Source organism: Anoplophora glabripennis, unplaced genomic scaffold (assembly GCF_000390285.2).
Source record: "Anoplophora glabripennis isolate ALB-LARVAE unplaced genomic scaffold, Agla_2.0 scaffold51, whole genome shotgun sequence".
Classification (NCBI taxonomy): Eukaryota; Metazoa; Arthropoda; class Insecta; order Coleoptera; family Cerambycidae; genus Anoplophora; species Anoplophora glabripennis.
The window spans coordinates 424,249-445,917 of NW_019416324.1; the positions used below are offsets into that span (position 1 = coordinate 424,249).

Consider the following 21,669-nt stretch of genomic DNA (forward strand, 5'->3'; position numbering starts at 1 on the left):
ATATGCCTTACAAGAGGTCGAGCTATAAATTACATTTTATCAATATCTACGGCACTTTCTGGGCAACTGGGCAAGCAAAAGTTTCTATTGTAGGGGGAAGTTGGAAAGAAAACTCGATAAATTACCGAAAACTTCACATTCTTAGTTCCTCTTTTATTCATTCTACAAGAAACGATTGCCCCTAAAGTTATTAAAAATTTTATCACCATTTTAATATTGGGTAAGATCACTTTTTATATAGATAATTACGTGAAGATTATTTTTAATAGCGGTCTTAAAAACTTGTGCGTAATTAGGGTAGATCCAGATTATCTATTTATTTATTTTATTAATTATATTATTTATTATAATTGCAGGATAAGTGAACAATGCACGAAAATACAAATAAAACATATCGCAAAAACTCTATCTTATTGGATGAAGTTCTCAAAAAATGAGCTTTAATATCTTGTAGACTATAAGAGTGCAAGATCAAACAAAAATAACTATTAGGCTTTTATATACAGGTGACTATTTAACAAATTTGTACGTGTTTGAGGTTAAAAACAGTATATTATGCGGGTTGTTGTATTTAAGTACATATTTTAGATTTAATGTCAGATAAAATTGTTTCACGCCTTGTATTACAGTGAAGAACTTTGTAAGGTGACTTTACTGAATGTGTTTTATGTCCTTAATCTTGACTTGAAGTATTTTGGCCTAAACCTGCTACATAGACCACCTAATAAAAAAACAACTGAACCAGCTATGAAAACGTATAAATTAAGCCCAAATCCTTAAAAATATGCCTCACCAAACAGGAAGAAGTCTGTCTATTCATTCATTTTGATTTCTCTGATGACCTGTTGTACTTACATTATAAAACTCCCATACGAAAGCTTTTAATAGTGATTAATAACAGTTACAAATTAAATTAGGGCAAAACCATTAAAAAATTCACGTTATTGTTGGCAAATTTCGGAACTACTAACGTCAAACATTTCAGACTAGACTGATATCCTGAAAGTCATGAAATAAAGCTGGAATATATTATTAATATAAAAGTACATATATTTCTGATCTCTGACCAGCAGTCTGTCGTAAAAAAGAACCCATTACACCATTTATACGATTTTTATAACACGGACATGGTTGGCTTTAGAATTTATGCAAGAACAATCACGTGACTTCATTCATAATATTTTAAATTCATTTAATTACAATAAGCCGACATTATGATGGTTTATTTTTAGATGACTATCCGGTTAAATCCGGCTAGCATGCCAACTGAGATCTTATCTCATTCGCGTTCGTGGCGGCAGTAAATTAATTCTTGAGGACGAAATATGCTGCTCAAGATAAAGCGGTCCGTACACCAAACGTCTTATCTGTCGAAAAGGACGTCCACTTAGACTGTCAAAATATAATTGGTTGTTCAGGGTTTTGTTTGAAATAATTCGTTTGGAAAACGTCAACAGTCAGATAGGATACTGGACAACTGTAAATTTTGACATTTGTAATGCGAACTGATTTTGATATATCTCTTAAACAATTTCATTGTTACAATGCACACCCTATATGCGACTGACTTATTTAAAAATTCATATATTTGTAAGCAGTGGTGCCAGATCGACTTTTCGAACAGGTTCAAATTTTTTATTGAATTCAAACAAAGTTTGTATTTCCTTGCATTCAACAAAACATGCACAAAAAATAGTTAATTTAAACTACTAAGGCGGGAAGGGGTATTTTATCAAAGAAATCTGTAAGTCTACCGTTGAAACAGTTGATCTGGCAGCACTGTTTGTAAAATATAGCTACTTTAAAACCACACCAGCCGCAATTTTTTACATTGCTTCAGCAACATATATGTTTAACTTATACTATAAATAGGTACCTTATCAACTGTAATGACAACTATTACATAAATGGGCGTAATAGGCACTAGGACATTTGTATGTTAAATTATAGAGATTTTGGTAAATGTACAATGAAGATAAATGTTGCAGTAGTTCTTAATTTACTAATTGTACTGTTCCAAATAGCCGCAGCATATGCCTCCAATACCAAGTAAGTAGATTTTTTTTTTAATTTAAAGAGAATCAAAAAAAGTCCATCATTGTGTACGTTTACACGTTTTTGAAAAAAATTATTTAATTATCTGGTATACTTAAACATATCACGAACATCAATTGAATATTAGGTACCTACTCGCAAAACATACAAAATTTGAAATTAGTTGCTTACTGTATAGGGAAATTTTTCTTTTTTATTCATACTAAAACCAAATTTAAATATCGCACAGATCTTGTAATTATACATTTTATATTTTTTTACTGAATCGGTGATATGTTTTTTTTCTACTTATATGGATTTTCTCAAGTTAATTTTCTTTTGCAAAATATATTATTATTAGTAATTTTTTATTTTGTATTAGGTACAAGTTTTCTTTTTGAAACGTCTGCCTGATTCCTGGAAAAGTGAATTAAGAATGAGATTATATTTCGGCACAATATGGTAATGATATTGATGATAACTATCGAAATTATATCTAAATATAGAAATATAATCAATTTGTGTCATGCTTAATCCATAGATGTATGTCATCTAAGTACAAAAAAAATATTTTTGAACATGCAAAATCCCAGAATTGTCAAATAATCTACGTAATTTTTATTTTCACTACAGTTTTATCATAGCCTTATTTGGAAGTGAACCAAAAATTTGTAATTATTCCTTGGCAACCGTTTTTAATTTCCTGCTATAGATTACTGGAATACAAAGTATATAAATACGTATTATGAATACGTAGATATAATTTACCAGGAATTAGATATACGTACGTATGTTAAATACAGACTGACAAAATTCTATGATACTGAAGGTATGTGCTTTTTATGTTTTTAATGAACTCGGTTACAAAACAAACAGTCTCATTGTTACAAGTTTTATGGAAAGTATACAAAATATTATGATCCTTTTTATGCATGAATTGGTGACTAATATTATAGAGAAATAGGGAATACTTTCCGCAATTTCAAAGCACTAGTCTTTTCCTCGCAAAGTTTTTTTAATTCAAAGTCATCTTCCTGCGCCTTGGCTAATGTCTGGTAATCCACTGTTCGATTTCACGAACGATAACGCGTCGGCCACTGCATTTTCGCTCCCCGCGATATGACGAATGTCTGTTGAAAATATATTTGGCGATTTGTTGCCATTTCATCGATAACATATTTTTTTGATCTTTATTAAGATTGACAAGTGTCAAAAGTTCCTTTTTCACCATATTTGTTTCAAAATAAATGTTTTTTCCGGATAACCATTGAATTATATCGGCTTTCCTCCAAGCAGTCGTAGGCGTCCGCTCGGTCTGCCGTGAATGGTATTATCCATGACAATTACAGACCCCGGAGGAATAAGATCCAACATCTGTGTAAAATACTCTTCAAAAACATCTGCGTTCATGTCTTCGTGATAGTCACCTGTATTTTTAGATTCAAATAAAAGTAAACCGCCATCTACAAAACCACTGGCACTACCTATATGTGTCACTATTAATCTTCGCCCTTTACCTGAAGGTGCCTTGAACCCTGTTGAAAGTCCATCCAAAAATGCTTGTCGAAAACTTTTTACATTTTTATCTTGCCATACTTTTGTTACAGTATATCCCTCGTTGACCCAAGTTTCGTCTAGATAATAAATATTCCTCCCTTCGTCACGGAATTTTCTAATTGATCTTAAGTAGGATCTTCGCCAACAAATAATTTCATCTTTATCGATAAGAACTGACTTCCTGTTCTGCTTTTCCCAGCAAAAATTCAACTCTCGTAAGACGGCCCATAATTTGCTTCTATTGATTTTTGACAAATCGTTGTCCTCTGAAAGTTCACATTTTGTTTAGCGTTGGTATTTCTTTTTTAAAATAAAATGAGTGTACTTTTCTGCGAATGACATTTTTAAAGAAATCATCTATAACGACTTTTGACCTCCCTGTAGATGATTTTGGGGGATTTACAGTATCTTGTTCATTTTTTGTTTCCTTTAAAAGTCTGTAAATAGTCGATTTTCCAATCCCTGTCATTTTGGAACACTTTGCCACGATGTCGTCAACACTGTTGGTAGGATTTGGGTGTTTCAATGCATTAAATACATTTAATATAATAATCTTCTCATTCTGAGACAGCGCACATCTTTTCACGCGTTTAGCAGGTACGTAAACTGATAAGCTCGACATTTTATCCAAACAATATTATATCCACTGGCACAATAGTCACTAAACACAAGTCGAATTTTACTCTACTGTACCAGCACGTCTTCGTATATTCAGCTCTAAGACTGGATTGATCTGTCACAATACACTGGCTCCTGCCCTATGATGTATCCAGTAAAATATACTAATGTACACCCATTACCTGTTAGCATTAGTGTTACCCGATAATTACCTGAAACGAAATATTACCACGCCCATGGCCGGTTCTTATCTCGGGGTTTTACTACTCTCTTTCCTTTCCAGACTTTAAATTGTTTATAAATTAACGGTAAATGCCGATAAACTTTGACCGCTCGAGACCATATCAACTGTAATGACAATTATTGCATAAATAGGCGTAACAGGCACTAGGACATTTGTATTTTAACTTATAGAGATTTTGGTAAATGTACAATGAAGATAAATGCAGTCGTTCTTAATTTACTAATTATTGTACTATTCCAAATAGCTGCAACATATGCTTCCAATAACAAGTAAGTAGATTTTTTTTTAAATTTAAAAATAATCAGAAAAAAGTCCATCATTGTATACGTTACACGTTTTTGAAAAAAATTCTTTAATTATCTGGTATACTTGTGTTCTTAAATACCTATATCACGAACATCAATTGCTCGCAAAACATACAAAACTTGAAATTGATTGCCTACTGAAGGGAAACTTTTCTTTTTTATTCACATTATAACCAAATTTAAATATCGCACAGACCTTGTAATTATACATTTTATATTTTTTTGCTAAATCAGTGATATGCTTTTTTTTCTACTTATATGGATTTTCTCAAGTTAACTTTCTTTTGCAAAATATATTATGATTTGTAATTTTTTATTTGGTATTACAAGTTTTCTTTGCCTGATTCCAGGAAAAGTTAATCAAAAATGAGATTATATTTCGACGCAATATGCTGATGATAACTATCGAAATTATATCTAAATATAGAAATAAAATCATAAACATGCAAAATCCTAGAATTGTCAATTAATATGCATATGTTGATATATTTAATTTTAAAACAAGTTCAATCTAAAGACGATAAAAAAATGTTATTTGTTTCTGAAGAAATGAATTCTACGTAATTTTTATTTTCGCTACAGTTTTATTATAGCCTTATTTGGAAGTGAACCAAAAAATTGTATTTGTAGTTAATCCTTGGCAACCGTTTTCAATTTCATGCCGTAGATTACTGAAATACAAAACATACAAATGAAGTATTGTGAATACGTACATATAATTTACCAGGAATTAGATATACGTATGTATATTAAATACAGACTGACAAAATTCGATGATTAACGGATATTATTTCTGATGATACTGAAGGTATGTGCTTTTTATGTTTTTAATGAACTCAGTTACAAAACAAACAGTCTCATTGTTACAAGTTTTATGGAAGATATACAAAATATTATGATCCATTTTATGCATGAATTGGTGACTGATATTATAGAGAAATAAGGAATACTCTTTCATTATTTGTTTACGGGTGTAAGACACATCTTACACGATCATTTCCAAGTTCTTCACGTAACGTGTATGACCACCTTTATCAGGATCTAAAATAGAATATACTGCGTAGTTTCCTTACACTTTTTCTCCACTAAATAAACTCCTTTAACGGTTTGCGTATGATATAAGGTGAAACTATTGTTAGACCTCATTAGTTATTCTTCGCCGATATAGATTTTACATTCACGAAACGAGAACGGAGATTCTTTTAATGAAATGCCGGGCTCGGCGGGATAATGTATGCGGCACCGCCCAATTATTGTATTTTTCCATTAGAAGAAGCGTACCCGGGTTAGGATTTACACAGTGAGCAGAATAAGCCTCTAACAATATTACTATTTACGTAATGTTTAGTTATTTCTTATTTGTTTCTTCTCTTAAATGGAATATAATTTTTTTAACTATTTTGTTTGGTGTTTGTTCTTTAATAGGGTAGATACGTATTTCCATATACGAAAAACATAAAGAAGTAGGAATTTGTAGAAAATTGAAAGACGAATTCGAAAATATCATGGTTGCTACCGTAAAGCACCAATTTAGTCACAATTTGTGAATCAAATTTAATTGTAATAAAAGGAAACTTTATAGTTTCATTCAAGTGTTAAAAAAAAGTTACACATGAGGCATGTTCCATTTTATAATTGTCACACCATTTTTAATACTATCATTAACACTTTAAAAAAGTTTTTATTTCTGTTTGAATAAAATTTAACAGTAGTGAAATGATAAAAGCACAGTTCCAGGATAGAATATCATAATGTCGATAAGAATAAAATCCAATCCAGAAAAAATACTGAGAAAAATATGATATTCCAATTAAAAAAACATAACCAAGAAATCGTATATGTTCAATCGTTATTCCTAAAAATCAATTTTTGAGATCCTCAAAGGGTTATACGACTTATAAGGATTTTTTTTCTTAAAGTAAAAGCATTGTTAATAATATTATGATTGTATAATAATATTTGATATAGGTATTTGTTTATATGAAAGCTTTTTTTGTACCAGAAACCAGAACAGATCGTTTTAATAAAAGTTTACATTTATAAGATTTTTTTAATTTAATATGGCATTTTTAAATACATTTATGTAACAGATAATAATTAATTTCGCATCTAGTCAGAAATTAAATAGGAAAATAAGCTGGGAAATCACCATTTCGCGACTTTTTGTTTCGGCAAGCTGAATTTATCACTATAGATGCTAAATATTATGTATTATGTACATATTAGTTTCCACACTCATAAAAATTGGGGGAAGATTGTTTACATGGTGGTTAATTGTACAGTTTTTACGTTTTCTACGAATTTTGACGATTTTTTTTTTAAACTTACAGCTCTTTTCATAAGCTTTCCGAATATGTAATTATGTATAACTATATAACGTTCGTGCGCCGTATATTTCATTTTGCAACTAAGGCTAAAAAATAAAAAAAATTTCCAGGTTGCAAATTTGAAATAAAAAAAATTATATTAAATGTATTATTATGAAATCTACCACGAAAAAAATCAGTGCGATTATGGAAGATCCTCGGGATCGTGCAGACTAAGAATTAGTTAATTTATTTATACAGCCATAACTTGTAAACTGTTCAACTTACCGATTCCAGATTTCGTGTGAGTTATTAGACAGTGATAAGGAATGAGAGGATGCGATGCCAAAACATTCTGGTAATAATAACGCAGTTTATAAATGTTTAATTCAAAAGTCATAAATAAACTTCTTCTCTTTATAATTTTTGATCTAATCAAAATTTTTTGACGCTCAAGGGCTAATTTTGTAGGTCTTTTGAAGACGAAAAAAAGTACCTTACTGTTTTTTCGTGGAAATGAATGGAAAAAAGTTATAAGCGAAATACGTGAATTTACATAAAAATTATACAATTAACCAGCCTGTAAAAAATCTCCCCCCCCCCAGTTTTATGACTGTGGAAACTAGTATATTATTGTACATAATATTTAGCATCTGTAGGGATAAATTCAGCTTGCCGAAACAAAAAGTCGCGTCCATTTCTATATTTCCTGGCCTATATAGGTGGATTTACCAATAGCCAAATAATAGGCAACACTTAATACGAAACACATGGCATCATAATTGAAATACGAGTTAGGCAACATAATATACACTGATTTTACTTAATTGGGTATTTCTATCAAACTGGAAAGAAACAACAAATTAAATAAAACAGAACTAAAAACTGTTACCAATAAATAATTAAGTACTGAAAGTATACTATGCACTTTTATAAATCAATAGAGTAATTTTAAACAAAAATCGATTTATTTTGATGTCCGTCTAATAAATTTAAATTATTCTGCTTTAAGTAAAGCTTTCTACAACTTGTACTTGCGATTGTGGCGCCATCTATCAATACCTAATGCAATTGAGGCATATGAAAATGTGATTTCAACGCCGGGAATTGAGAACTACAAAATGTTGACAGACTATAAGTACGTAAAGCTACAAACATTTGAGAATATTTACATTGTAAACTGCAACAAAAAGTTTTTTAATTTATTTTTAAATAAATCTAGGAACTGTAACATAAATAAATACCAGAAACACCAAAACCCAACACAACTGTTTCAAGATACATAGTTCTTTCGCGAGCCGACAGATAGCGCCGCGCTTATTTCACTTTTAAATGATATCTACCTCTCACGTTTGTATTAAGAAAATTGCTAGACGTGTAGCTTTCACACCTTTAGATTTTAAACATTTAAAGAGTTTAATAATAAATAGGAATTTTGTCACAAAAGCATAGTTTCCTTCTACGCATATAAAACAGCGGTTATTCTTGCTTTAACACTTCGAAACAGATTTGTAAGTTATTCAGTCTCCAATCAATAGTTCTATGTAAAATAACCCATGATTCACGACGATCACACTCATACACTAACTTAATTTTTTTAGTTTCTTTTGCGGACAGTGGTCAAAATATTCTAATAACTACTAGGGCCTTATGAAAAGAGGTATTATTTATTTTAAAGCAACATTTCAGGGGGTGAAATATGTAATAAAATAATAAAACAATAAATAATATGTGTTAATACTCGCGTATTTGACAAATTTTCTTGAAGGAACAATATAGGTATACTAGACTCACCTATAAAAAGCTGTTATCCTGGTAATCAGTTAGTTCTGAAGAACCTCTCGGTGCACTTCTTCCGCCCTCAGATGCACCGATAATTTTGGGACGCGACAGAGCCGCGAGACAAAAACAAAAAAAAACAAAAATTGCAGGTCAGCACTTCAGTGAAATCGTCAAGTATAACGCAAAACTCGTTCAAATGACTTGTCCAATATGAGCGAGCTGTTGTGGAAGAAACGATTTCCCAACAGTCAGTGCGTTGCGAACCGCATTCGCTCTCCTATATAAACGAAGAATTAAAGGATTATATTGCCGATTTTACGTCTACACGTACCTGTATGCGGTGCTATAATGTTTTCTCGGATTTGCCATTGTATTAGAATCGTAATTATAGTTATAAAATACCTGGTTTTGCTTATGCAAATAACAGAATGGAAATATCATGGTTTTAAGTTGTTAGTTTTGTTCTGAACACCCAAAGTGCTATTCAAATAATATTTAAGCCGCTACACATGAAAGTATATACAAAGTAGATCATTTTTAATTTTCTGTCATTGCAGATAAATTCTCGCTCACTCACTCTTGTTTATATTTAGTTGTAATAAACACTACCTGCCCCTACCCGCATTGAATTATCATACCATACATTTTACTTAAGATTGTTTCATCAGGTAGATTTCATATGAATTAATAAATAGTCATAACACTAAATTACGTAAACCACATTATTTTTTATTTAACTATTCCTTAGTTTCTCTCTTTCCCTTTCTCTCTGTGTTCTTTATCACGCCTTTTCCGCTTGTACGCTTATGATGCGCACTGACGCTCCTCAGCTGGAAGCTGCAGTCTCAGTCACGAAATTACATTTAGACCAGAGCGGATCTGTCGAATTATACCACTTCTTGGATGTAAGGGGTGGGGGGGGGCAAGCTAATTTTTGCTGGAATACCTTCAGTACACTCGCATACATAATAAAAGTGTAGATCCCTAGATCTGGGCGAAGCCCGGAATATTTTCATAATTACAAAAATTTAAAAAAATAGAGTTTTTTTGCTTATATCTTGGAACCTATGCATTTTGGAGGAATATTGAAGAGGAAAAAAAGATTTAAAATTGAATTTTGCACAATATACTGTAAGTTAAAAATGTTGAAATTTATTACCGATGCTGCAAAATAGCAAAAATTGATGAAAAAAAGGCAAAATAATGAAGTTTTTTTGATATATTTTTTAAATACATATTTTAATTGCTCCGAGAGCATTCTAATTTTCGTAAAAACTCTAGAGTATAATAAAACAACACATCAAATTTAATTAAAATCGGTTCTACAGTTTTCGCAAAATAATTTTTTGAAAAGATTTTGAAAAAAACTTTTCGAATTTTCAAAATGTTGCACAGCCTCAAATAAAGCATTTAGATACTTGAAAATTTGTTCACATAGAAAAGACCGCCCAACCTTTCAAATGGTTTTTAAAAAATTGAAATCGATTGATTAGGACAGCCACAGTAAACTTTTAAAGTTAACTCTTTTTTTATTTTTAAACAATTAAATTGCCTTTATCAATTTGCAATTTAGTTTTTTTTCAAAAATTATAATTTTAAAGTCCTATTTTTTCTTAATTTTATCTGTATTTAACAAAAAAAATCCAAATAAAAGATCTTTTATTAATTTGTTTATACAAAAATTATTTAAATAATTGTAATAATTATACATTCATATTCAGAGCGTTGAAATATATGCGTATACAAATTTCATTTAAAAAATGCAATAGCATAGGGTAAATATACAGTATATTTAATGCATAAATAATACACTTTGTTTACAATAAAATATGTGCAAATTAAACAGTTGGCATTACGATATTCGAATTCTCTGGCTCGCGAGACATCGAATTAAAAAAAACGAAATTGGTCCATTATAAGCCGAGGTAATACAATTTTTTTGGTACCTTCGCATTTTGAACCTCCGAATTCAGTCTCGAAGCGAAAGCTCTCTCCCCAACTTTTCGTGTTTTTAGTAACTTTTTTAATAAAATTGGTGTTTTGTTTTATTATACTCTAAAGATTGGGGGACAAAAATACTACGGATAACATATGTCGCATGAAAATTACATACAACTGTTTTGTGTGTGTCTGTCTTTCTTATCTAATGTTTGTAGAAAATTGTCATTATTGTTTAACCTTGTTTATAGCTAATTAACTAGGCTCGTTTGCATATATTTTTTTTAAGTAATGTACAGAAAGAAATGATGATGAATATCTAGACGTTAAAAAGCATTACGTTTTTTTAGGATATTTGTTTTTATTATTATTGTATATGTACAGGGTGAGGTGTAACCACAGAAACTCCTAAATTAGAATAGACATAGAACTGTTAAAGGAAAATTCTCTTAAAATTTGCTATTATAGATATAGTTCCAGGAACAGTAATGAGATCTAGGAATGGCAGGAAATAATTGAGAGGTAATTCGTAATCTATCAAGCGTTTGAAAGTTTATACTAAACGCTATTATAAAACGATGTGACTATAAACAAAATCAATTTTTTAAATTTAATTCAGTTCAACAATATTTGTCAAAGATGTTACTTGGAAGACCAGTTAAATTGGTCTTATGTAACATTAAAATCTTATTATATTTATTACGCCAGAGGTAAATCTTGGAATTAATGATTTTTTATTTCTGTTTGGTATTTTTGAAGTTATGTGATGGCAAATTTTGTTTTTTAGTTTTTAATAGTTTACAAACTTTTGACTATAGAAGGTGAGTAATGTGAGATGAATTTCTACAAACTTTAAAGTTAGATTAATTTTTAAGAAGAAAATGTTTGGAAAGTTATTATATTTACTGGCTGTTGAAATATTTATGTTGTCCCTTATTTTAATTGCCATTTTGTTACTGCCAGAGACAATGTTCAAATACCTGGTTATTGACACTATTATACACAGTGTCCCGTAGGGGTCATCTAAAGGTCAAGTCAGCTTAAATGACCCCTAAATTTGACCACAGGGCTCAAGATCAGTGTCACAATTAGACCATAAAGCATGACCACGAAACCAAGGTCATTATCGTACAGCCCCTTAAAACCTTACAATTTTTGTTCTGGATATTTTTCAAATGGAAGAAATAGATGGAAATTTTTTTTCCAGTTGTCAAGAAGAGGTTGACTATCTAACAAATCTAGTAATAAGTGCGGAGAAAAATGGCCTTACTCATAAATTACCAGAAAATGCAGACGAGTATAAACCCAAGAGCGACAATATTTCAGGTTTGTTATGAAAATTCTGGTTTTTGTGTTAATGTGTTCCCTATAATGAATTGTTTCATTGGAAAATTCAAAACTTTGTTAATAATTTTATTCCATTATTGTGTTGGTGTTTTGCATGTGATATTATTGTCTATTCGTTTGTATTAAATATTATATTATTTGTAAGTAATAAGTATAAGTATGTAGGTTTCATTTTTGGTCACCATTTGTGAACCACCCTGTATAATACTGTTGTGCGTGGAAGAAAGATTTGAATGTTACTTACCCACTATATCCACTTGGTTCAAATTTAAAAATCAAACACCAGGATCTTAATTTTTACGCGGAAGATTTCCAAATTGAATTTTCCGCTTGATTCAATTACAATTGGTTTTCGTCTTTTAGATTTCGGAGAATTCGACTTTGTAATAGTAGGCGCTGGTTCCGCTGGCACCGTGGTGGCCAACAGGTTGTCAGAGGTGTCAACATGGAAAATACTGTTGCTAGATGCTGGAAGCTTCGGTGATAATCTGACAGACATCCCGAACATGTACTTCCCAGTTGAATTCTCGAAATACAATTGGGGTTTTACCAGTACCTCTCAGAAAACCGCGTGCCTAGGTAAACAGTAACTACTTATACTATACAACACTGTAATTTTTTTACTTAGGTATGGTTGACAAGAAATGCCCACTGGCTCGAGGCAAAGGAATTGGCGGTACGACTTTAATAAACGGCCTGGTATACTCCAGAGGATCCAGCATAGACTTCGACAGGTGGGGCAAACACGTGAACGACTCCAGGTGGGCCTACCCCTCAGTATTAAAGTTCTTCAAGAAGTCGGAAGACTTCCACCATCGCGACAAAGACGCACCTGTTGTTGAATCCGTTCACGGCGTGAAAGGATATCTAAATGTCGAGTACCACTTACCGAGAAGCCCCCAGTTGAACGCCTTCCTCAAGGCAAACGAGGAACTTGGTATGCCCGTTGCTGACTACAACGCTGGTACTGGGCTAGGAGCATCACCAGCGCAAATAAATACCAAGAATGGTAGGCGGTACGATGGAGGAAAGGCCTTTGTCCGACCGGTTTTGAAAAGAAACAACCTTCAAGTGTTAGAGAACAGTTACGTGACGAAAATTCTGATAGACAAAGCTACTAAAACCACTAAAGGAGTTTCCTTTACTCGTAACGGAGAGAGTTATGTCGCGAGTGCTAAAAAAGAAGTGGTATTATGCGCTGGAGCCATCAGTTCTCCACACATCTTGCTGTTATCGGGCGTAGGCCCAAAGAAACATCTAGAATCAAAGCAAATCGATGTGATACAAGACTTAGAAGTGGGAAGTAGTTTAAAAGACCACCCCACCTTTTACGGTTTGAACTTTGGGAGCAACTACACTGAACCTGTAATGTCTGTGAGGGAACAAGTGGAAATATTCCTACGTGGCTTTGGACCACTTGCTGCTCCTGGAAACAACCAAGGGGTAGGTTTTTATGAATCACAGTTTACAAATGGTAAGATTCTAATGACAATAATTACCTTTGTTTAATATATTTTACGTTTGCAGGCACCGGATATCCAGACATAGAAATCATGTTTATTCCAGCAAACGCAACAACCGATTTATCACAGAAAGCATTCCGCTTAACGGATCAATCCTACCAGGACGTCTGGGGACACAATAATCGCTCTCAGACATATATTCTATACGTAGTAGCTTTACATGCTGAATCTAAAGGCACCGTGAGACTGAAAAGCAACGACCCCTTCAACTACCCCTTAATCAACACAAATTTCTTGTCGGATCCTGCAAGTAAAGACATTAAAACCATATACGAAGGCATTCAACTGGGTCTTAAGTTGGCAGGTACTAAATCCTTGCAAAAAATAGCGTCGAAACTCCAAGGAGGACCGTTGAAGGCCTGTAAGAACTTCAAATATCTTACTGAAAAATATTGGTACTGCGCCATAAGGCAGATATCTATGGATTTGTACCATCCTGTCGGGACTTGTCCAATGGGGCGGTTCCCTGATAAGGGAGACGTTGTAAATTCCAGGCTTCAGGTTCATGGGGTCAAGAATTTGAGAGTTGCTGATGCTAGCGTTTTCCCATTTACTTTTGCTGGCCATCCCAATGCCCCTTCTGTTATGGTTGGCGAGCAGGTGTCGGATATCCTGAAAGAAGACCATCTGAGACAGAGACCAACATTATCTTAAGTTTTGAACTATTATTTTTGTCAATTTAATAAAAATGTAGCAGTGTGGATGTCTTGTACACAGAAAAAACTATTTTGTCGTATATTATTTACCTCTTCCTAGAAATAATCTAATCATTCTGTAGCCTCTAAACTAAAATGACATTGCCGTTAAAATTTGAAGAATTTATCAGCACCTTTGAAGCACATATTAATTATTTTTGGCCACATCTGAGAGAAATGAATAAGCTAGTGTAAACAATAAACAATTTTGTTTGTTGCTTTCAGACTTTGGATGTATAAAAAAGTGAGCAGACATACAAAAATATGCATCACCACATCACTTCACAGATACTGAGACCTTTGATTAGGCAAAAATAATTTCAAAAACAACCCTTAACTGATCTTGCTGTACATATGAATTGACTAATTTTTAAAATTTATTTGAATTAATTTAAATATAAAGTAAAACTTCGTTAGCTGATAATAAAATAAACATATCTAAAAAAAACAGTATTAGACATAAAAATATTAATAAATCGAATTTCACTATATTCTTTTTTTAAATTGTTTATTAACGATTTTTTGCATAAAGTTTTTCTTTTAAATTTTTTAAATAAGCTCTTTCGATGGGAAATTTAATTCTCTACAAATTTTTTCCTGTGAACTATACCAAAATTTTGCCTTTTCTTTTGAAAATCCTTGAACGTCTTATTTCCTTCCTTTTTTGCAAAAAAATGAGAATTAAAACGTATAAGGGTAAACTCGACAAATATCTAAAAATTTGAGCGGCCATATATCAGTCAATTTTCACCCAAAAACAGTTTACAACCTCTTATTTTCAAGGAAATTTTATCTATTTTTTTTATGAAGCAATGCCTATTCCTATCTTTAGTCAAAAAAAAAACCTAGAGGCAAAAAAGTAAAAAAAACACAAAAATCGAATTTTTTGCTAGTTGTCAAATTGTTTATTAACGATTTTTTGCATAAAATTTTCCTTTTAAATTTTTTAAATAAGCCATTTCGATGTGAAATTCAATTCTCTAAATAATTTTTACTATGAACTGTAGCGAAATTTTAATTCGTTTTCGAGATACAATTAAAAAACTGAAAGGGGTTCATTTTCACCCCTATCTCCAACAGCACTCCGCGATTTTTTCATCTAAAATGACGCTTTGAAAGATTTATGTATTAAAATTACTTGAACGCCATAGTTCCTTTTAACCCTGTTTTTTTTTGGATATAATCAATAGCCTACATTTTTCAATAAACTTAAAAAAATGTTTAAAAATTCGATATATTGCCTATATTTTACGCATTTCATTTTATCAATCTGGAACTCATAAACTCTATACCCAAAAACCCTATGAGTTGATTGAGCATATTAATTTCTTTTGCGTGTAAACGTTTTTCCAAAATCACGATTTTGGCACTTTTAGATTAGGATATCTCGAAAATCAGAGCCAATTGAGAAATTTGGACCACGGATTCGAATCTAGCGCACCAAAATCCTTTGGGAAAGTGTGTTGAGTTAAAATCTTGTCGGTCTGTGTAATTCTTTACTTTCAATTTGACTTATTTCAGAAATTTACTACTGACCCTTTTCCTATTTTTCTTTCTTATGCAATTATTAATAATTATTAACAAAATTGCTTATTATCGTAAAGTATAGATATACCCTGACATTGTAATTATTTTCGATAAAGGTATTCATATGTTCAACAATATGTAGATTATAAAAGTAAGTGCAAGTTTATTATTTTGAATTGGTCATACGCCATAAGTTGAACTCCGTTCTAATTTGCTCTTAACATTGAACAAAACAGTTTTTTACAATGTTAATAGTCCTAACATTATTGTGCTTTACTTTTTGTTGCTCCTGTTCCATGGAACATACTATAGAATATTATGAAAGCTTAATAGAAGCAAATCAGAAAAGTAGTGATAAATATGAACTACCTAAGGATGCTAGGATGTATGAACCACTTGAACCCGATGCTCGTTCTTTGGGTAAAGACCATTTTCTATTACAATTTATATAAAATTGCTATCGATTAACGAGAACTTTCGAAATAATTAGTCTAATTGGTCTAATTGAAAGGTAAGCTAGATGAAGTAACGAAAAATGTTGTTTGTTTCTTTTAGACTTCGGAACATACGACTTTGTAATAGTTGGAGCGGGTTCAACTGGGACCGTCATTGCCAATCGACTTTCCGAAATCGGCGAATGGAAAATTTTGTTGCTGGAAGCTGGAACTTTTGGTAATGACTTCACGCAGATCCCATCCATGGGCCTTTATGCGGCATTGAGTAACTACGGTTGGGTTTTTCGAAGCACCCCACAGAAAACAGCCTGTTTAGGTAATTTTTATTTTAAAAATCATTTTGTCAAAGACATAAAGAAGCTTTTAACTAAATCATTGTCCTCCAAATGGCCACCAGATCAAAGAAAGAATTTATAACAATTGTGATAAATACAAAGATAATATAACCCATTAGGCACTACTACTAGTAGTCAGTTTCTATTAAATGTTAGAATATCCAGTTTTTCATGCAAAATTCCTTTATAATGTTTTTTTAGGAACCATCAACCAGACATGTCCATACCCCAGAGGAAAAGGAGTGGGGGGCTCGTCACTAATAAACGGTTTGGTCTACGCAAGAGGACATCCCATGGACTTCGACAGATGGGCAGAAATGGGAAACCCGGGATGGTCTTATGAAGAAGTTTTGCCTTACTTCAAAAAATCAGAAGACTTTCATTGGACGAATCCAGAAGCTCCTGTCAATATGGCTTTTCATGGAAAAGGTGGCTTTTTATCCGTAGAGTACAATCTACCGGAAAGCCCACATTTAAAGGCATTTCTTAACGCTAATCAAGAGCTTGGATACCATTTAACAGATTATAATACACCAGAGCAAATTGGAGTATCTCAAAATCAACACAATACTAGAAACGGTAGAAGAGCTGATGGTGGCTCCTCCTTCATCTTACCTATTTTAAAAAGAAAAAATTTAAAAATAATGACCGACAGTTACGTCACGAAAATAATAATTAATGACACCACTCACATGGCAGAGGGTGTTCTCTTTTCACATCAAAGGAAAATGTACAAAGTCCAGGCAAGATACGAGGTAATAATATCAGCTGGTGCTATTTTATCACCTCATTTGCTGATGTTGTCAGGAATCGGACCAGAAGACCACTTAAACGCACTTGGTATTCCTGTTATACAACATCTGGAAGTAGGTACTACTTTGCGCGATCACAGTCTGTTCCACGGATTAAAATTTGCTAGTAACGTTTCAATACCTAGCAGGTCATTATCAGAATACGTTGAGGACTATCTAAGAGGTGTAGGGCCTCTTACAATCATGGGCCCCAACGAAGGCGTAGGCTTCTATCGATCCAAATTCGAAGACATACCAAATTATCCAGACATAGAAATTGCCATACTTTCTCCAAATGCTACTTCCAAAATCCTCGACAGAATTTTTCTGTGGAACCAAGACATATATGAATCTATGTGGGGTGGAACAGATATAACCAGTAGTTTTACTGTTTATGTAATAAACCTTCGTCAGCAATCGGTTGGTACGGTCAGACTAGAAAGTAAATCTCCCTACGACTATCCGGTTATAGATTCAAATTTCTTGTCCGATCGAGATAATAGAGACATCCAAGTTCTATATGAAGGCATAAAGTTGGTTCTTAATTTAACGAGTACCAAGGCCTTTCAAAAAATCGGTACAAAACTCCAAACAAAACCGCTCCCTGCTTGTAAGAACTTTGCACCGTTTTCTGAAGAGTACTGGCATTGTTCCCTGAGGCAGTTAACTTTCAACATATATCACCCAGTCGGTACTTGCCCTATGGGTCCAAATATGGAGAAAGGTGATGTGGTAGACAGCAACCTCAAGGTGCATGGAATGAGAAAGCTACGAGTCGCTGATGCTAGCGTTTTTCCTTTTACTCTGTCTGGACATCCGAATGCCCCTTGTGTCATGATTGGGGAAAAGGTTTCTGATCTTATTAAATTGGAACATGGTAAACTGTAGATGTAAACCTTTGTATCAACATTACAGTATATTGAGAATACATATTTTATTTCTGACCTTGTACCACATTAACTGCAAAAACGACATTGGAAATGCAATTTAAATGATACGTAAAGTGAAAGGTATCCTTCGGAGAATATATTATATCATAAAAAGTACTGATTATGTTGACAAATGTCAGTAATATGTATGAATCAACTATAAAATTCAATGTTTTTGATTATGGTGAACTTCGAGTAGAAATTATATTTAACCAAACAAAATACTTTATAAAAAATTTTTGGCGGGTTTTGCAAAAAATAGTCACTTTCAAAACGCCTATGTGTAAATCAGCAAACACTTAAAAGGTGAAGGATATTATTAGCAAGTAATAAATCCCATTGTTGTTTTAATTAGAACATAAACAAACAGTTGTATATTTTAAGGTTGAACGTAAACAAAGCTGGGAAATAAACTGCTGGAAGTTTTTCATTACACATTTAACTGTAGGAGGAAATTAGAATGCGCTCGGATTTATTTTGATTAAATTATTATGCCATAGTTAACTTGATTAAACTCCACTGGATATTTTATAGTTGTGTATTTGAAATCACACGGTTTTATAGTGTTTAATACTTGATGTTGTAAATTTATTTTAATCTGCTCTTTTTGGATTTGAGATGAACTAGTATAAATCGACCACAATATTTTTTTAGTTGACAGATCTTAACTGGAAATTCGAATAAAGTTTTAATTATCGATAATTTTCAATCTTTTGTAATGTCATTAATAAATATTACAAATAATAATGGTCCAACAATGGAACCTTGAGGTACTTCAGAAAATATATCTATTTCTTTTAAACAAAACCAGGGTGTTCAACGGATAGGTTACGTTAGACAAATATAACATGGAAAAAAGTAACATAGAAGAGGACATTCCATCAATAATCAGTTTATTGAGTATTTGTATTATAATCTAAGTTGTCCAAAGCTTTAGAAAAGTTTGTGAAAAGTAGAACAGCCTGAGTTTTGCTATTCATACTTTTGATTAGTTTGCTAAAGTCTCAGTATTTGCTTAAATCATGTGCGTGGAATGAAAAATTTTCATTAAATCAGTATAGGAACATGAATTACTTGTCGTTACTTTAGAAATAATAAAAATTCGATAAATGTTTTGTGAATTTGGCCGAAAATCTTGCATTTCAGCCATAGCTTTGAATAGAAATAATTTAAAATATTTCAAATTCCCATTTAAAGTAATGATAAGATTTCCGAATATTTTTAATATTTTTGAAAATATGAATAACGCACTACTTATGCAAAATGTCATACAATTACTTAGATATTACATAATCTTGTACCTCATTATTGTGAATATCAACTAACTTCCAAAATAATAACCCCTAAAAAAATTGCAAATTTTTTGTCAAGGTACACCTAATTATTAACTATTTCACATTTTTTTAGTTAAATTTTGGAATCAGAACCACTCTAACAATTAGATCATCCATATAGAATTATCCCAGAATATAAAATTAAGATTAATTTAACAGAGTATTACGAAATAAACAAAAGTGTAATACCTACGTATTTTTGTAATTATTTTGATTTGAATATAGAAAAAATAGTTAATGCTGTTTAAAGATTTCATCTAATTAATTTCTAGAAAATATCAAGAAGTGCATCAGGTCGAATTTTTTGGTTTGCAATATTAGCATTATGTAATAATATTAGTGCTATTGCTATTAATTTTGCCTAATAATAATTGCCTTTACACTTATATTCTATGTAGGACACGATAAAAATTAATTAATGATTGATTATTATTAAACAAGTTTTTGCGATATTAGAATACGGACAATTATGCAATAAACATTCAAAATGTCATAGTGCAAATTTACTAATTAATTATTAATATATTTAAGAAACAGTTCTATATGGTAATTTTTGTACACTGTATGCTTCTAGGAAAACAAATGACACTGTTTTCCTTTATGTTTGTTTACGTATAAACGTTTCTTCTCTTTTTATTTGCGTAAACAATTTTAAAAAAATTCCAAAACGAGGTAATACAATGTTTATAAAACTCGAAATAGTTATGAAAGTGGAATAAACAGATTGATGGTAATCGACGAATAATAAATAACCAGTGAATGGTTGATTAGCTTTTTAATTAAAATTTATGATTATCAATTCAGTGAAAAACCTGAAGCGTGAGCAAAGACATTAAAATAAAGGAATAAAGTGCAGACAAACAGCAAATAGGAATATAATGTAACTGTAGTTAGAATCAAAGTTTATATTAATTTACATTGTACCAGGTCTGTTCAGAAAATAACCGAAATTTATTTTTTAAATACTGATGTCGTTTCAGTACTGATTTTAATTTGGGAAATAAGAAATTTGACTATTTTAAAATTATTTTTTATATTATAAATGCCTGAAAAGTTCCTCGGTTACACTGATTAATTATTTATCGATATTTTTTCATTTCGAAGGCATAGAAAACGATTTACATACATACGCATATCCAGCGAAAACTATTTCTTTCCTCTGCCAAAATTTCAGCAAAAACATACACTATTTTTAGCAGACTTTTTAGTACCTTGACAAAAAATAAATATTTACGCTGAGACAGTTCTGCTAAGTGTAATAACCAATAAATATGTTAACAATGTGCTAATAAATATGTGTATAGGAAAAATTACGCTTCGAATTTCGTATAAATATGTCCAGGGGGCACTCTAGCAACGCATCGAAGTATTTATATCAGATGAAAATAATCAGAAAAATTATTTGTTGATGCAGAAAGAGTTAGCCTTAAACATCGGTAGTACAACATTTTATTTGACTGTGGAAATCCAAAACATACATAAAACAATTTATTGAATAGTTTGTACACACCAAGAATATTGGTTACAATGCCAAATAATGACATGCGAACATTATATAAAGCAGTATGTTCTGGAATCAAACAAACGATTAAGCGACAACTTCTGTCTAAAACCTATTCAAGGAACACTTAAAAATAAATTAAGCAAAGGTACAAATTATTTTTACGTGAAATTATAGACATGATATGTGTTGTAACTTATTACTTCCCTAATGGAACGGAAAATCTGCTCACTTAACATAAAATTTTATTATCAGTGACGAAATTTACCAGAAACAAATCTGTCAACAGGTTTTCGCGTGTACTTGTATGCTTTTGTAATAATAATATTTACATGGTTTTGATAACATCAAAACAAATATGCCCAACATATTTTACATTAACTGAAACCTGTTTTATTGAAAACGTAAATAGTGTATAAATTCTAAAGTGTATGTACCATTTAATTAT

At 31.7% G+C, this 21,669-nt stretch overlaps 3 protein-coding genes across 4 annotated transcripts in view; 2 read left to right on the forward strand and 1 right to left on the reverse strand.

Moving 5' to 3' along the window:
• LOC108907659 (proton-coupled amino acid transporter-like protein pathetic) overlaps positions 1-9,111 on the reverse strand; it is a 56,550-nt gene extending 47,439 nt beyond the window's left edge. Inside the window, exon 1 of the mRNA XM_018711429.2 lies at positions 8,859-9,111. The gene's annotated coding sequence lies outside the window, so the exon portion shown is untranslated. The remainder of the gene's footprint in view (positions 1-8,858) is intronic.
• On the forward strand, positions 1,834-14,373 carry LOC108907658 (glucose dehydrogenase [FAD, quinone]-like). Of its 2 annotated transcripts, none has more exons than XM_018711424.1 (5): positions 1,834-2,049; positions 11,992-12,110; positions 12,495-12,710; positions 12,760-13,605; positions 13,659-14,373. In XM_018711424.1, the coding sequence occupies exons 1-5, from the start codon at positions 1,937-1,939 to the stop codon at positions 14,306-14,308; spliced, it is 1,944 nt and encodes a 647-aa protein (XP_018566940.1). In that variant the 5' UTR covers positions 1,834-1,936; the 3' UTR covers positions 14,309-14,373. The 2 variants fall into 2 exon arrangements, with proteins under 2 accessions (XP_018566940.1, XP_018566941.1); XM_018711425.1 differs by lacking the exon at positions 1,834-2,049 and adding an exon at positions 4,617-4,722.
• Positions 14,374-16,046: 1,673 nt separating this feature from the next.
• Positions 16,047-18,385, forward strand: LOC108907625 (glucose dehydrogenase [FAD, quinone]-like). Its single transcript, XM_018711374.1, has 3 exons — positions 16,047-16,296; positions 16,432-16,647; positions 16,868-18,385. The coding sequence occupies exons 1-3, from the start codon at positions 16,122-16,124 to the stop codon at positions 18,343-18,345; spliced, it is 1,869 nt and encodes a 622-aa protein (XP_018566890.1). The 5' UTR covers positions 16,047-16,121; the 3' UTR covers positions 18,346-18,385.
• The last annotated feature ends 3,284 nt before the right edge of the window (positions 18,386-21,669 follow it).